Source organism: Saccopteryx bilineata, chromosome 5 (genome assembly GCF_036850765.1).
Source record: "Saccopteryx bilineata isolate mSacBil1 chromosome 5, mSacBil1_pri_phased_curated, whole genome shotgun sequence".
Taxonomy (NCBI): domain Eukaryota; kingdom Metazoa; phylum Chordata; class Mammalia; order Chiroptera; family Emballonuridae; genus Saccopteryx; species Saccopteryx bilineata.
Window position 1 is genome coordinate 115,253,299 of NC_089494.1, and position 15,331 is coordinate 115,268,629.

The window sequence follows — 15,331 nt, forward strand, 5'->3', positions numbered from 1 at the left end:
ACCAAGAGTAAAACCTATTGTAAACTATGGGCTTTGGGTGATACTGATGTGTCAGTGTAGGGTCATCAATTGTAACAAATGTACCACTGAGTTACAAGATGTTGATGGGAAGGGAGGCTGTGTGTTCAGGGAGTAGGAAGTATATGGGAATGCTGTACTTTTCCACTCCATTGTGCAGCGAATTGCTCTAAAACCATTAAATCTATTAAAATAAATTCACATAATATTAAATTAACTATTTTAAAGTGTACCATTTGGAGGCATTTATAATATTAACAGTATTGTGTCACCACAACCTTAATACAATTCTAAGACATTTTCACCACCACCAAAAGGAAACCCCTAAGCAGTTACTACTCATTCCTCCCCCTCTCAGTCCCTGGTAACTACTAATCTGATTCCTGTCTCTAAAGATTTACCTAAAGTGGACATTTCATATAAATGGAATCGTATAATACATGGTCTTTTATAACTGGCTTCTTTACTTAACATGTTTTAAGATTCACTCATGTTTAGCATGTATCAGTATTTCATTCCTTTCTAAGACTGAATAATATTTCATTGTATGTACACATAATTTGTTTATTCATTCATCAGTGACAGACATTTGGGTTGTTTCTACCTCTTGGCTATTGTAACGTAACTAGTGTTACTATGAACACACGTGTATAAGCCTTAATTTCACTACCTGTAATGGATTTGTTTCTTAAATTATTATTTCCTCCTTGTCATTTCTTATTTTCTGTATATGTGCTTCTTTTCTCCATTTATTTTCTTGATAAAATTAGCTAGCACTTTGGTTATATTATTAACATTTACAAGTGGATCCTTTTCTTAATGTAACCCCTCCTGGCCTTAAGATGCAGAAAAGCAAAGAAGATCAGTTAATGAAGGGACTAGAAATAAAATTAATATTTAAATATCAAATTAAAAATATTTAAAGTCTTGATTAGCAATAATAAATTAATAATATTTAAGAAAAAAGTGCAGGTTTGAGACCCCGAGGTCACCAGCTTGAGCGCGGGCTCATCTGGCTTGAACAAAAAAGCTCACCAGCTTGGACCCAAGGTCGCTGGCTTGAGCAAAGGGCTACTCGGTCTGCTGAAGGCCCTCGGTCAAGGCACATATGAGAAAGCAATCAATGAACGACTAAGTTGTCGCAACAAAAAACTAATGATTGATGCTTCTCATCTTTCTCCGTTCCTGTCTGTCTGTTCTTATCTATCCCTCTCTCTGACTCTCTCTCTGTCCCTGTAAAAATAAAAAAATAAAAAAGCCTGGCCTGTGGTGGCGCAGTGGATAAAGCGTCGACCTGGAAATGCTGAGGTTGCCAGTTCGAAACCCTGGGCTTGCCTAGTAAGGCACATATGGGAGTTGATGCTTCCAGCTCCTCCCCCCTTCTCTCTCTCTCTCTCTCTCTCCTCTCTCTCTCTCTTTCTCTCTGTCTCCTCTCTAAAATGAATAAATAAATTAATTAATTAAAAAAAAGAAAAGAAAAAAGTATATTTAGTATACTTTATCTCATGTATCATTATAATTCTGAAGTAGACATCCACTTTATAGATTAAGAAACTGAGGCTCGGAAGGTTAAAAAATTTGTCCATGGTCACATAGCCCCAGGTTTTTCTGACCCCACAATGACTTTCTGACTACCTCACTCATCAAACTAGCATTAGGAGGTAAGAGAATGGATAAGAGGTACACTGTCTTGATAAGTACAGTAACTCTTACCAAACTCTTACCTTGGTGAAGTTATCATGCAGAAGTTAATGATACAAAAACTTTAACTGTGTGCATAAGCCCAGAGAAAGAAAGAGTGGTGATAATCTGGCTTTTTGGGTGTGTGTAGACTGATCACCCGAATCACTCTAGATCCTTCCCTCTAGCTGATTATCTGAATGAATACAGCTGGTCCAGCCCCCTACCTCCCCATCTTGGTCCAGAGGACAAGCTTCCCCTGACACAATGGAATTAGACATAATCCATGTCAGAAGTGAACTAAAGTGGGCTACGTACCTGTGGTTGGCTGCACCAAGCTTAGGTCTCCTGTCCTTTCTTTGGAGAGCTCCTGCAGGCACTGGTCCTGTTCCTCCCGCTGCACCCATAGCACATCACACGTTTGAGGAAGGACTCCAACCTGCAAATCCGAAACCAAGAATGCTAATTATTGCAACCAAGTTGATTCTACTACATAAGGCCTTATTGTGAGCAAGAATGGGACTAGGCAAAGGAGATTCAAATTCAGGGAGGCTAAGCCTTTGCCTGCAAAAAGCTCTTTGTCCACAATGAGGTACAGACAGCCACTTCTAGGAGGGAGTTCAGAACAACAATCTGCAGCTTGTCCACTGCAAATCTTGCCCTTAAGTTTATCAAGGCCCCCAAGTCAAACAAGCTATTTGCTTTCAGGGCACTTCACTATTAGTCTGTAAAACTTTATGTAATCCACTAAAACTGTGTTTATTTCTCAGGTTTCAAAAGCTTAGTTTGGTTTAGACAAGGTCTTTGAAACCTACGCATAACCATCTCTCTGTCCCACAGAGGAGAGTGTATGTCTAACTCAGATCAACAGTGACTTCAGGGAGGACAGGAGAGTTGAGGAAAATTGACACAGAGTTCTGGATTCCTAGCTCTTCCTAGAGTATATTTCAAACCATGGCTCCATTCCTTCATTTGTATCTGAGACTTTAAAAATATGTGTATCAATAAATGAATGAAAGAATGAATGAACAACTGACCAAATAGGTAAACTGAACTGCTATATTTTACAGAGTATGGAATTATAATATTGCAGATTCCTTTCACATACGTTGAATTATTCAAGTCTCAAAATAACCCTATAAAACTCTCAACAAAGTAGAAATAGAGGGAACATAACTGAACATAATAAATGCCATATATGATGTCATACACAACAGTAAAGAACTAAAAGTGTTTCCTTTAAGATCAAGAACAAAACAAGAATGTCCACTTTCACCATTTTTATTCAACAGAGCATTAGAAGTCCTAGCCACAGCAATAAGACAAGAAAAGGAAATTTTAAAAATCTAAATTTGGAGATGACGTCAGAGTAATGGCGGGGTAGGAAGCGATACCGATAAATCTCCCCCAAAACTCAAAAGATCTTCAACCAGAAACAGAAAAACCTATACTTGGAGCTTCCAGATGCTTCGCAATACACCCAAAGGTATGATTGAGTGAAAAATTGGCTAAATATATAACCAAACCCCGAAGGAAATAGGGAGTAAGAAATGCTCCGCTTTCCTCACTAACCTAAACAGGGCGGCTTTCTCTGGTAACTGTGAATATAGAAACTGAGGCGGGCAAAGGGGGTGAATAGATTCAGACTGCGACACGAACGGCCGAACCAGGCTGTGGCACGGAGATCCAAGCCGAGGAAAATCTGATCCGGTGGCAACCCGGGCAATACAAGCTAACACTCGCACCAAACCCAAACAAAGAAAGACAAGCGGAGCGGCCATTTTACCCGGTCTCCTGGTCGGTGTGCAGTTAGTGGGCGAGAATTTCTTCCTAGGCCCCGAGAGTGGGTGCCCGTGTTGCCCCACGGAGAGGCAGGGTCAGAGGCCTTTCTGTGGGCCGAGGGTAGAGTCTCTGGGCAGCCCCAGCGCCCTGGGAAAGGCACGCACGGGAGGGAGTGAGAACTAATTCCAACGGTGGAGATTTTCCGTGCTGGAGGGTGTTTCACTCAGAGGGAAACGCGGTCGGCCTCATATCCTGGTTTGCGCGCGCAGATAAGGAGTGAGCAATTCCTCCGAGTGCCTCGGCAGTGCGCGCCCGTGTTATCGCACAGAGGGGCAGAGTCAGGGGCCTTTGTGTGGGCCAAAGCGGAATCTCGGGCCACCCCAGCGCCTTGCAAAAGTCGCGCATGGGGACGGAGCGAGACTCAATTCCAACGCTGCAACTTTTCCATGTGGTTGGGGGTTTCACTCAGAGCGTGAGACTGCTGGCCGGATATCCTGGTCGCAGACAGTGAGTGAGAGTTTCCTCCAAGCGCCCCAGAAGTGGGTGCCCGCTTGTGTTACCGGACAGAGTGGCAGAGCCAGAGGTCTTTGAGTGGGTGGAAACCCCGCCTGATTATGCTAGCAGCTCTGACTGACTGAGCCTTACCCAGAGCCCTGTGCTGAGTGGAAATAGAGTAGGGAGTTGCCAGCTCTTTGAGCCTCTTACTATCCAGGCAGAGGCAGCAGCAACCCCATAGCTGGATTATCAGGCTACTAATTGAGGAAGGAAAGACTAGGAGAAAGGCTCCAGGAACATGGACTCTCTCACTGTCAGAGCCTATAAATGCTAATGAGCTTCGACTGCCAACGAGACTAAAGCACAATACATGACATCACCATAGAGACTTATCAACTGCAAACCTCTACCTGAACGTGCCAAAGGGGCAGAACCCGGGGTACAGAGTCACCGACCAGGAAGAGGGAGAGAAAAGAAAAAGCAAGAAGATAACCTCTCAAAATCAAGAATAATCTGCAGACTTTATAACCTATCCCATTTTATTATATTTGTTCGTTTGTTTCTCTTATCTTTATTCTTGATACTTTTTTTTCCTCCTCCAATTTGGCCGATTAACTCTCTACCGGTCTTACTCTCTCCTCTCCTTGAACTACACTACCCATAAGTGTTACATCTCCCATTATCTTTTCTCTTCTCTTCCTTTCTCTCTATGAGGGTTGCACTCCAAAACCCTTAACTCTCTCTCTCTCTCTCTCTCCTTTCTTTTTTCTTCTTTTAGTGGTTCCCTCTTTTTTTCTCTCTCTCTCTTTCTTTTCTCCCTCTACATTAGTTTCTTCCTTTCTTCTTTACATCTCCTCTCATTCAAACCTCAATAACAAACAAATTATCTTATCTGGGACTCAAACTTATGTTTGTGGCATTTTGTGGGGTTTTTACTTCACCTTTTTAACTCACTAGCAGTGCTCCCATCCCTGGCTCTCCATATGATGTAGTTCTTGTTCCACTAAATACAATAGTAATTTTTTAATTTGTCCCCCCATTTTTCCGTTTTCCTCTTATTCCTCTCATCATAACTCTTAGACAACCAACACCTAAAAGCAAATCATTTTATTCTTGACCCAAATTTTTTCCTTATTTGCTTTTTGTGGGTCCATACGCTCTTTTTTTTTCTTTTTCTTTTTTTTTTTTTTTTTTTTTTTTTGCCCCTTTATTACTTTTCCCCAATTCAGGCCCTCCATCACAGGCATTGTTTGTTATAATTCACAGTCCACCACAAGATTTTCTCAAGAAAGAGGGGAGAGGAGAGGAGAGGAAAAAAGGAGGGGGGGAATAATTTCCTTTTTTTAATTTTTATTTTATTTTATTTTTCTTTATTTCATTATTAATTTTTTTAAAAAAAAACAACTCTTTGATTTTTTTTTAAACTTTTTATTCTTTATTAAATCTCATTAATACTATCAACAAAACCACCCTCAGAAGCCATTAAGGAAGAGAAAATCGAATATCATGGATACAAAAGAAAGAGAGGTAACACAGCTAGATGAGGAAAAATCTATGGAGAAAAAATTTAATATATTAAAAACCTTGGAGTTAAATGACAGAGAATTCAAGATAGAAATCCTAAAAATCCTCCGAGATATACAAGAAAACACAGAAAGGCAATTTAGGGAGCTCAGAAAACAACTCAATGAACACAAAGAATATATGTCCAAGGAAATTGAAACTATAAAAACAAATCAAACAGAGATGAAAAACTCAATTCACGAGCTGAAAAACGAAGTAACAAGCTTAACTAATAGAACAGGTCAGATAGAAGAGAAGATTAGTGAAATAGAAGACAAGCAACTTGAGGCACAACAGAGAGAAGAAGAAAGAGACTCAAAAATTAAAAAAAATGAGATAGCCCTACAAGAATTATCTGACTCCATCAAAAAGAATAACATAAGAATAATAGGTATATCAGAGGGAGAAGAGAGAGAAAATGGAATGGAGAACATACCCAAACAAATAATAGATGAGAACTTCCCAAGCCTGTGGAAAGAACTAAAGCCTCAAGTTCAAGAAGCAAACAGAACTCCGAGTTTTCTTAACCCCAACAAACCTACTCCAAGGCATATCATAATGAAATTGACACAAACCAACAGCAAAGAAAAAATTCTCAAGGCAGCCAGGGAAAAGAAGAATACAACATATAAAGGAAGGCCCATTAGATTATCATCAGATTTCTCAGCAGAAACTCTACAAGCTAGAAGAGAGTGGACCCCAATATTTAAAGTCCGGAAAGAGAGGAACTTTCAGCCACGAATACTATACCCATCAAAGCTATCCTTCAAATACGAAGGAGAAATAAAAACATTCACAGATACAGAAAAGATGAGGGAATTTATCATCAGAAAACCCCCACTCCAGGAATTACTAAAGGGGGTTCTCCAATCAGATACAAAGAACAAAAAAAAAACAGAGCCACAAGTAAAAGCTCCAAGAAGAACACAATAAAACCAAATTTAAACTGTGACAACAACAAAAAGAAAGAGGGGGAGAAGATGGAGATTAACAGTAGCAAAGGACGATGGAGTGCAAAAGTACTCACAAAATAGTTCGCTACAATGAACAGGGTAGGGACCCTTTTCATTACTCAAAGGTAACCACCATTGAAAAAACCATCACAGAAGCACATGATTTAAAAAAGATAGCAACAGAGGAAAGATGTATGGAATACAACCAAATAAAAACAAAAGATAGAAAAACGAAAGATAGAAAAACGAAAGAGAAGGATCAAACAAGACACAAAACTAACAGAAAGCAAGATATAAAATGGCAATAGGGAACTCACAAGTATCAATAATTACACTAAATGTAAACGGATTAAACTCACCAATAAAAAGGCACAGAGTAGCAGAATGGATTAAAAAAGAAAATCCAACTGTATGCTGCCTACAGGAAACTCATCTAAGTAACAAGGATAAAAACAAATTCAAAGTGAAAGGCTGGAAAACAATACTCCAAGCAAATAACATCCAAAAAAAAGCAGGTGTAGCAATACTTATATCAGATAATGCTGACTACAAGACAGGAAAAGTACTCAGAGACAAAAATGGCCATTTCATAATGGCTAAGGGGACACTGAAGCAAGAAGACATAACAATTCTTAATATATATGCACCAAACCAAGGAGCACCAAAATATATAAGACAGCTACTTATTGATCTTAAAACAAAAACTGACAAAAATACAATCATACTTGGAGACCTCAATACACCGCTGGCGACTCTAGATCGGTCATCCAAACAGAGAATCAACAAAGACATAGTGGCCTTAAACAAAACACTAGAGCACCTGGATATGATAGACATCTACAGGACATTTCATCCCTAAGTGACTGAGTATACATTTTTCTCCAGTGTACATGGATCATTCTCAAGAATTGACCATATGTTGGGCCACAAAAACAACATCAGCAAATTCAGAAAAATTGAAGTTGTACCAAGCATATTTTTTGATCATAAAGCCTTGAAACTAGAATTCAACTGCAAAAAAGAGGGAAAAAATCCCACAAAAATGTGGAAACTAAACAACATACTTTTTAAAAATGAATGGGTCAAAGAAGAAATAAGTGCAGAGATCAAAAGATATATACAGACTAATGAAAATGACAATATGACATATCAGAATCTATGGGATGCAGCAAAAGCAGTGATAAGAGGGAAGTTCATATCACTTCAGGCATATATGAACAAACAAGAGAGAGCCCAAATGAACCACTTAACTTCCCACCTTAAGGAACTAGAAAAAGAAGAACAAAGACAAGCCAAAACCAGCCGAAGAAAGGAGATAATAAAAATCAGAGCAGAAATAAATGAATTAGAGAACAGAAAAACTATAGAAAAAATTAATAGAACAAGGAGCTGGTTCTTTGAAAAGATCAACAAAATTGACAAACCCTTGACAAGACTTACCAAGGAAAAAAGAGAAAGAACTCATATAAACAAAATCCAAAATGAAAGAGGAGAAATCACCACGGACACCATAGATATACAAAGAATTATTGTAGAATACTATGAAAAACTTTATGCCACTAAATTCAACAACCTAGAAGAAATGGATAAATTCCTAGAACAATACAACCTTCCTAGACTGAGTCAAGAAGAAGCAGAAAGCCTAAACAGACCTATCAGTAGAGAAGAAATAGAAAAAACCATTAAAAACCTCCCCAAAAATAAAAGTCCAGGCCCTGACGGCTATACCAGCGAATTTTATCAAACATTCAAAGAAGACTTGGTTCCTATTCTACTCAAAGTCTTCCAAAAAATTGAAGAAGAAGCAATACTTCCAAACACATTTTATGAGGCCAACATAACCCTCATACCAAAACCAGGCAAGGATGGCACAAAAAAAGAAAACTACAGACCAATATCTCTAATGAATACAGATGCTAAAATACTAAACAAAATACTAGCAAATCGAATACAACAACATATTAAAAAAATAATACATCATGATCAAGTGGGATTCATCCCAGAATCTCAAGGATGGTTCAACATACGTAAAACGGTTAATGTAATACACCATATCAACAAAACAAAGAACAAAAACCACATGATCTTATCAATAGACGCAGAAAAGGCTTTCGATAAAATACAACACAATTTTATGTTTAAGATTCTCAACAAAATGGGTATAGAAGGAAAATATCTCAACATGATAAAGGCCATATATGATAAACCATCAGCTAACATCATATTAAATGGCACTAAACTTAAGGCTTTCCCCCTTAAATCAGGAACAAGACAGGGTTGTCCACTGTCTCCACTCTTATTTAATGTGGTACTAGAGGTTCTAGCCAGAGCAATCAGACAAGACAAAGAAATAAAAGGCATCCATATCGGAAAAGAAGTAAAGGTATCACTTTTTGCAGATGATATGATCCTATACATCGAAAACCCCAAAGAATCCACAAAAAGACTACTAGAAACAAGAAGCCAATACAGTAAGGTCGCAGGATACAAAATTAACATACAGAAGTCAATAGCCTTTCTATATGCCAATAATGAAACAACTGAGAAGGAACTCAAAAGAATAATCCCCTTCACGATTGCAACAAAAAAAATAAAATAATTAGGAATAAACATAACAAAGAATGTAAAGGACTTATATAATGAAAACTATAAACCATTGTTAAGGGAAATCAAAAAAGATATAATGAGATGAAAGAATATATCTTGTTCTTGGCTAGGAAGAATAAATATAATCAAGATGGCTATATTACCCAAAGCAATATACAAATTTAATGCAATTCCCATCAAACTTCCAATGACATTTTTTAAAGAAATAGAGCAAAAAATCATCAGAGTTATATGGAACTATAAAAAACCCCGAATAGCCAAAGCAATCCTAAAGAAAAAGAATGAAGCTGGGGGCATTACAATACCTGACTTCAAACTCTATTATAGGGCCACGACAATCAAAACAGCATGGTATTGGCAGAAAAATAGACACTCAGACCAATGGAACAGAATAGAAAGTCCAGAAATAAAACCACATATATATAGTCAAATAATTTTTGATAAAGGGGCCAACAACACACAATGGAGAAAAGAAAGCCTCTTCAATAAATGGTGCGGGGAAAACTGCAAAGCCACATGCAAAAGAATGAAACTGGACTACAGTCTCTCCCCCTGTACAAAAATTAACTCAAAATGGATCAAAGATCTAAACATAAGACCTGAAACAATTAAGTACATAGAAGAAGACATAGGTACTCAACTCATGGACCTGGGTTTTAAAGAGCATTTTATGAATTTGACTCCAATGGCAAGAGAAGTGAAGGCAAAAATTAATGAATGGGACTACATCAGACTAAGAAGTTTTTGCTCAGCAAGAGAAACTGATAACAAAATAAACAGAAAGCCAACTAAATGGGAAATGATTTTTTCAAACAACAGCTCAGATAAGGGTCTAATATCCAAAATATACAAAGAACTCATAAAACTCAACAACAAACAAACAAACAATCCAATAAAAAAATGGGAAGAGGATATGAATAGACACTTCTCCCAGGAAGAAATACAAATGGCCAAGAGATATATGAAAAGATGCTCATCTTCTTTAGCTATTAGAGAAATGCAAATCAAAACGGCAATGAGATACAACCTCACACCTGTTCGATTAGCTGTTATTAGCAAGTCAGGTAATAGCAAATGTTGGAGAGGCTGTGGAGAAAAAGGAACCCTCATACACTGTTGGTGGGAATGTAAAGTAGTACAACCATTATGGAAGAAAGTATGGTGGTTCCTCAAAAAACTGAAAATAGAACTACCTTATGACCCAGCAATCCCTCTACTGGGTATATACCCCCAAAACTCAGAAACATTGATACGTAAAGACACATGCAGCCCCATGTTTATTGCAGCATTGTTCACAGTGGCCAGGACATGGAAACAACCAAAAAGCCCATCAATAGATGACTGGATAAAGAAGATATGGCACATATACACTATGGAATACTACTCAGCCATAAGAAATGATGATATCGGAACATTTACAGCAAAATGGTGGGATCTTGATAACATGATAGGAAGCGAAATAAGTAAATCAGAAAAAAACAGGAACTGTATTATTCCATACGTAGGTGGGACATAATAGTGAAACTAAGAGACATTGATAAGAGTGTGGTGGTTACGGGGGGGAGGGGGGAATGGGAGAGGGATAGGGGGTGGGGAGGGGCACAAAGAAAACAAGATAGAAGGTGACAGAGGACAATCTGACTTTGGGTGGTGGGCATGCAATATAATTGAACGACAAGATAACCTGGACTTGTTATCTTTGAATATATGTATCCTGATTTATTGATGTCACCCCATTAAAAAAATAAAATTATTAAAAAAAACAAAACAAAACAAAAAAAACATTCTATAACTAATTTACTTTAAGTAGGTATTATTGAAGAATTCAATCTTTACTTGTAGCAATTATTTCTCTTTAGTACAATAATCTTTAACATAAATTATGTGTCAAAAAAAAAATCTAAATTGGAAAGGAAGAAACAAAATTGTCATTATTTGCATATGACATAATACTGTATATAGAGAACCCTAAAGATTCCACCAAAAAAGACTATTAAAGCTGATAATGAATTCAGTAAAGTAGCAAAATACAAAATTAGCATTCAAAAATCAGTTGCATTTTGCCTGACTAGGCGGTGGCACAGTGGATAGAGCGTCAGACTGGGATGCAGAGGACCCAGGTTTGAGACCCCAAAGTTGCCAGTTTGAGCGTGGGCTCATCTGGTTTGAGCAAAAAGCTCGCCAGCTTGGACCCAAGGTTGCTGGCTCAAGCAAGGGGTTACTGGGTCTGCTGAAGGCCCACGGTCAAAGCACATATGAGAAAGCAATCAATGAACAACTAAGGTATTGCAACAAAAAACTAATAATTGATGCTTCTCATCTCTCTCCATTCCTGTCTGTCTGTCCCTATCTATCCCTCTCTCTGACTCTCTCTCTCTGTCCCTGTAAAAAAAAAAAAATCAGTTGCATTTTTACACACCAATAACTATCAGAAAGAGAAATTTAAATGCCAATCCCACTTACAATTGTATAAGGAAGATACCTAGGAATAAAATTTAACTAAAGAGGTAAAAGACTAGGAAAATTATGAAACATTGAGATAGAAATTGAAAAAGATACAAATAAATAAAAACATACACTATGCTTATGAATAGGAAGATGTAACATCAGTAAAAAAGCAATCTATAGATTCAATGTAATCCCTATCAAAAATACTAATGACATGTTTCACAGAACTAGAACAAATAATCCAGATTTTATATGGAACCACAATAGTTTCAAATAGCTACAGAAACCTTGAGAAAGAAGAACAAAGTTGGAGATACCACACTGTTTAATATCAAACTATACTATAAGACTGTAGTCATCAAAACAGTATAGTAATGGCATTGAAAAGCACAGAATTATAGATCAATGGAACAGAACAGACAGGTAAAAAATAAATCCATATCTATATGGTCAATTAATACTTGACAAAAAGGCACAGACATACAATGGAGAAAAGACCATCTATTCCAGTGTTTTTCAATGCTGATCCATCAGAAATTTCATGTCCGTCTGTGAAAGAGTTAACCACCTTGATGTTGTATGAAGATTATATACCCAATGATCTTAGTCAAATTTGCTTATATTCAGGGTGACTGCTACTTCTCAGCCTGTATCATTGATAAATATATTAAAGCATGACCTGGAATGCTGAGGTAGCTGGTTTGAAACCCTGGGCTTGCCTGGTCAAGGCACATATGGGAGTTAATGCTTCCTGCTCCTCCCTGCTTCTCTCTCTCTCTAAAAATGAATAAATAGGCCCTGGCCGGTTGGCTCAGCAGTAGAGCGTCGGCCTGGCTTGCGGGGGACCCAGGTTCGATTCCCGGCCAGGGCACATAGGAGAAGCGCCCATCTGCTTCTCCATCCCCGCTCCTTCCTCTCTGTCTCTCTCTTCCCCTCCCGCAGCCAAGGCTCCATTGGAGCAAAGATGGCCCGGGCGCTGGGGATGGCTCCTTGGCCTCTGCCCCAGGCACTAGAGTGGCTCTGGTCACGGCAGAGCAATGCCCTGGAGGGGCAGAGCATCGCCCCCTGGTGGGCAGAGCATCGCCCCTGGTGGGCGTGCCGGGTGGATCCCGGTCGGGTGCATGCAGGAGTCTGTCTGTCTCTCCCCGTTTCCAGCTTCAGAAAAATACAAAAATAAAAATAAAAATAAAAAATAAAAATGAATAAATAAAATCTAAAAATAAAATAAAATAAATCTGTGAGAATTAAAAAAAGATAAATATACTAATGAGACTATCTTAAATAGCTTTGGAACTTACAGGCTCTTTCAAACCTTCTGCATCATGCAAAGCATTTATACAGACAAACTTAAGTAGTATTCAATGCACTGTACATGTGGAGTTCGGAAATCAAGCACCAGCTTGTACCATGTTGCACTGTTATGCACAGTAAGATAAAATTTTATTCATTGTGTGTTTCTGTTTCCAGCCAGCTAGGTTATGCACAGGCTCTAACTCCCATCCCCTCTCTCTGTAGTTCATTTTTTCACACTTGCTCATATAGCATTGGGACAAACTTATGTAGTGTTCAACACATCATACATGTGGAGTTCAGAAACCAAGTCCCAGCTTGCACCACAGTGCACTATTGTGCACAGTATGATAAAACTTTATCTGTTGTGTGTTTCCAATTCCATCCCCAGTAGTACTTTTTTCACACTTGTGCCAATAGTCTTGCATGTCCTCACTTGTTAAGAATGTACCCATATTGTTTGTAAATAAAATCTTGTGTGTTAGTGTCATTGAAGTGTCAAATTTAAACCCTGCAAAATGTAAAGAAAAAAACCAACACATTTTAACTTTCTTCAAAAGCAAAAACAATAGTCAAAAGAAAAGTAGTGATGACACTGAGAGTAAACCAAGGACTAGTGCTTCAAGTTCAAAATAAACAGTGAAAAAGAAATGTGTTGATAATTTGGAAGGTGCAACAGAAGCCAAAAAAAGAAGAGGAAACTTTATTAGGCAGTATGATAAGGAATATTGAAAACTTGGTTTCGGCCCTGGCCTGTTGGCTCAGTGGTAGAGCGTCGGCCTGGCATGTGGAAGTACCAGATTCAATTCCAGGTCAGGGCACACAGGAAACATGCCCATCTGCTTCTCCACTTCTCCCCCTTCTCTCCCTTCCCTCTCTCTCTCTTTCTCTCTCTCTCTTTATTCCCCTCCTTCAGCCATGGCTCAATTGGCTCCAGCGAGTTGGCCTCAGGCACTGAGGATGGCTCCATGGCCTTGTCTCAGGTGCTAAAAAACGGCTCTGGTTGCAACAGAGGAATGGCCCCAGATGGGGACAGCATCGCCCCCTAGTGGGCTTGCCAAGTGGATCCAGGTTGGGGGCACATGCAGGAATCTGTCTCTCTGCCTTCTCTCCTCTCACTAAAATAAAAATAAAAAGAGAAAAAAAAGAAAACTTGGTTTCACTGTAGCACCTGACAGTGAATTATCACCACAGCCCTCTTGTGTAGTGTGTTTTGAAATTCTGTCAAATAATGCAATGAGACCTTCCAAACTTACTCATCATTTGTATTTAAAACATAGTGATTACATTGAGAAGCCTCTGTATTTTTGAGGAGGGCAAAGATTACACAATCAAATAAAAAGTCATAAAATTGAAATGAAGAAAATAATGACTAGTGACAAATCACTGCTCTGAGTATATTTTTAAGCTGCCTTTCAAATATAAAAAATGAAAAAAAATCATTCACTATTGGTAAAGAATTAATAAAGTCTTGCATCTTAGATGTCACTTGGGAAATTTTGGGTCCACAAACCACACAAAAACTTGAGGCTATACCACTTTTGAACAATACTGTTCAGAGAAGAATTGTTGGTATAGCCAACGATATTGAAGAGCAAATGAGGGAATAAAGGAATCAAAATGTTTTGCCATTCAAACTTGATGAATCAACTGATGTGAGTAACCATGATATTCTACTTTGCTTAGTGAGGTATGTTGATGATACAAATTTTAGGGAAGAACCACTCCATTGTCCTGATCTGCCTAATCATACCACTAGTTCACAGATATTTAACCCCCTTCTTAATGAGAACTTTCAAGTGAAGGGCTTAGCCTGGAGAAAGTTCATCGGAGTGTGTACAGGTGGTGGTGGAAGCATGATTGGCCATAACTCATGCGTAGTTGTAAAAATAAAGGAAGTCGTACATCAGAAATGTTATCCATGCACTATATGTATGATTCATGGGAAGCATTTAGCTGCAAACAAACTTTCCCCTGAATTGAAAACAGTGATGAATGATGCAGTGAGAAGCATTAGTGATATTCCTAGTCGAGGTTGGAACTCCAAACTGCACACAACACTATGTGACAGAATGAATTCACAACACCAACATCTCCTTCTCTAAATAGAAATGAGGTGGCTCTCATGCTTTATCAGACTGAGAGAAGTGAAACAGTTTCTGCAAGAGTGAAACTGCATGAGTAGGGCTTGTGTTGGATGAAGACTAGATGGCTAAGCTTGCGGATATATTTAGCTTCTTCAACAAACTAAATATTTATCTTTAGAAGTTTAACACAAACATTTTTATGTTGAGAAATAAGACAGATACATTCAAAAAGAAACTTGTGGCCCTGGCCAATTGGCTCAGGGGATAGAGCATTGGCCTGGCATGCAGATGTCTGGGTTCAAGCCCTGGCCAGGGCACACATGAGAAGCAACAATCTGCTTTTCTTCCCTTCCCTCTCCCCCTTCTCTCTTTTCTCCCCTCTCGCAGCCAGTGACTTGATTGGTTCGA

The 15,331-nt window shown here is 38.5% G+C and overlaps 1 protein-coding gene across 2 annotated transcripts in view; it reads right to left on the reverse strand.

Annotated features, from left to right (window-relative positions):
• Window positions 1-15,331, reverse strand: part of SCTR (secretin receptor) — a 115,279-nt gene that overhangs the window by 80,284 nt on the left and 19,664 nt on the right. For both annotated transcript variants that reach the window (XM_066278769.1, XM_066278768.1), the window contains exon 2: window positions 2,017-2,137. In XM_066278769.1, coding sequence (XP_066134866.1) covers window positions 2,017-2,137 — 121 coding nt within the window. The remainder of the gene's footprint in view (window positions 1-2,016; window positions 2,138-15,331) is intronic.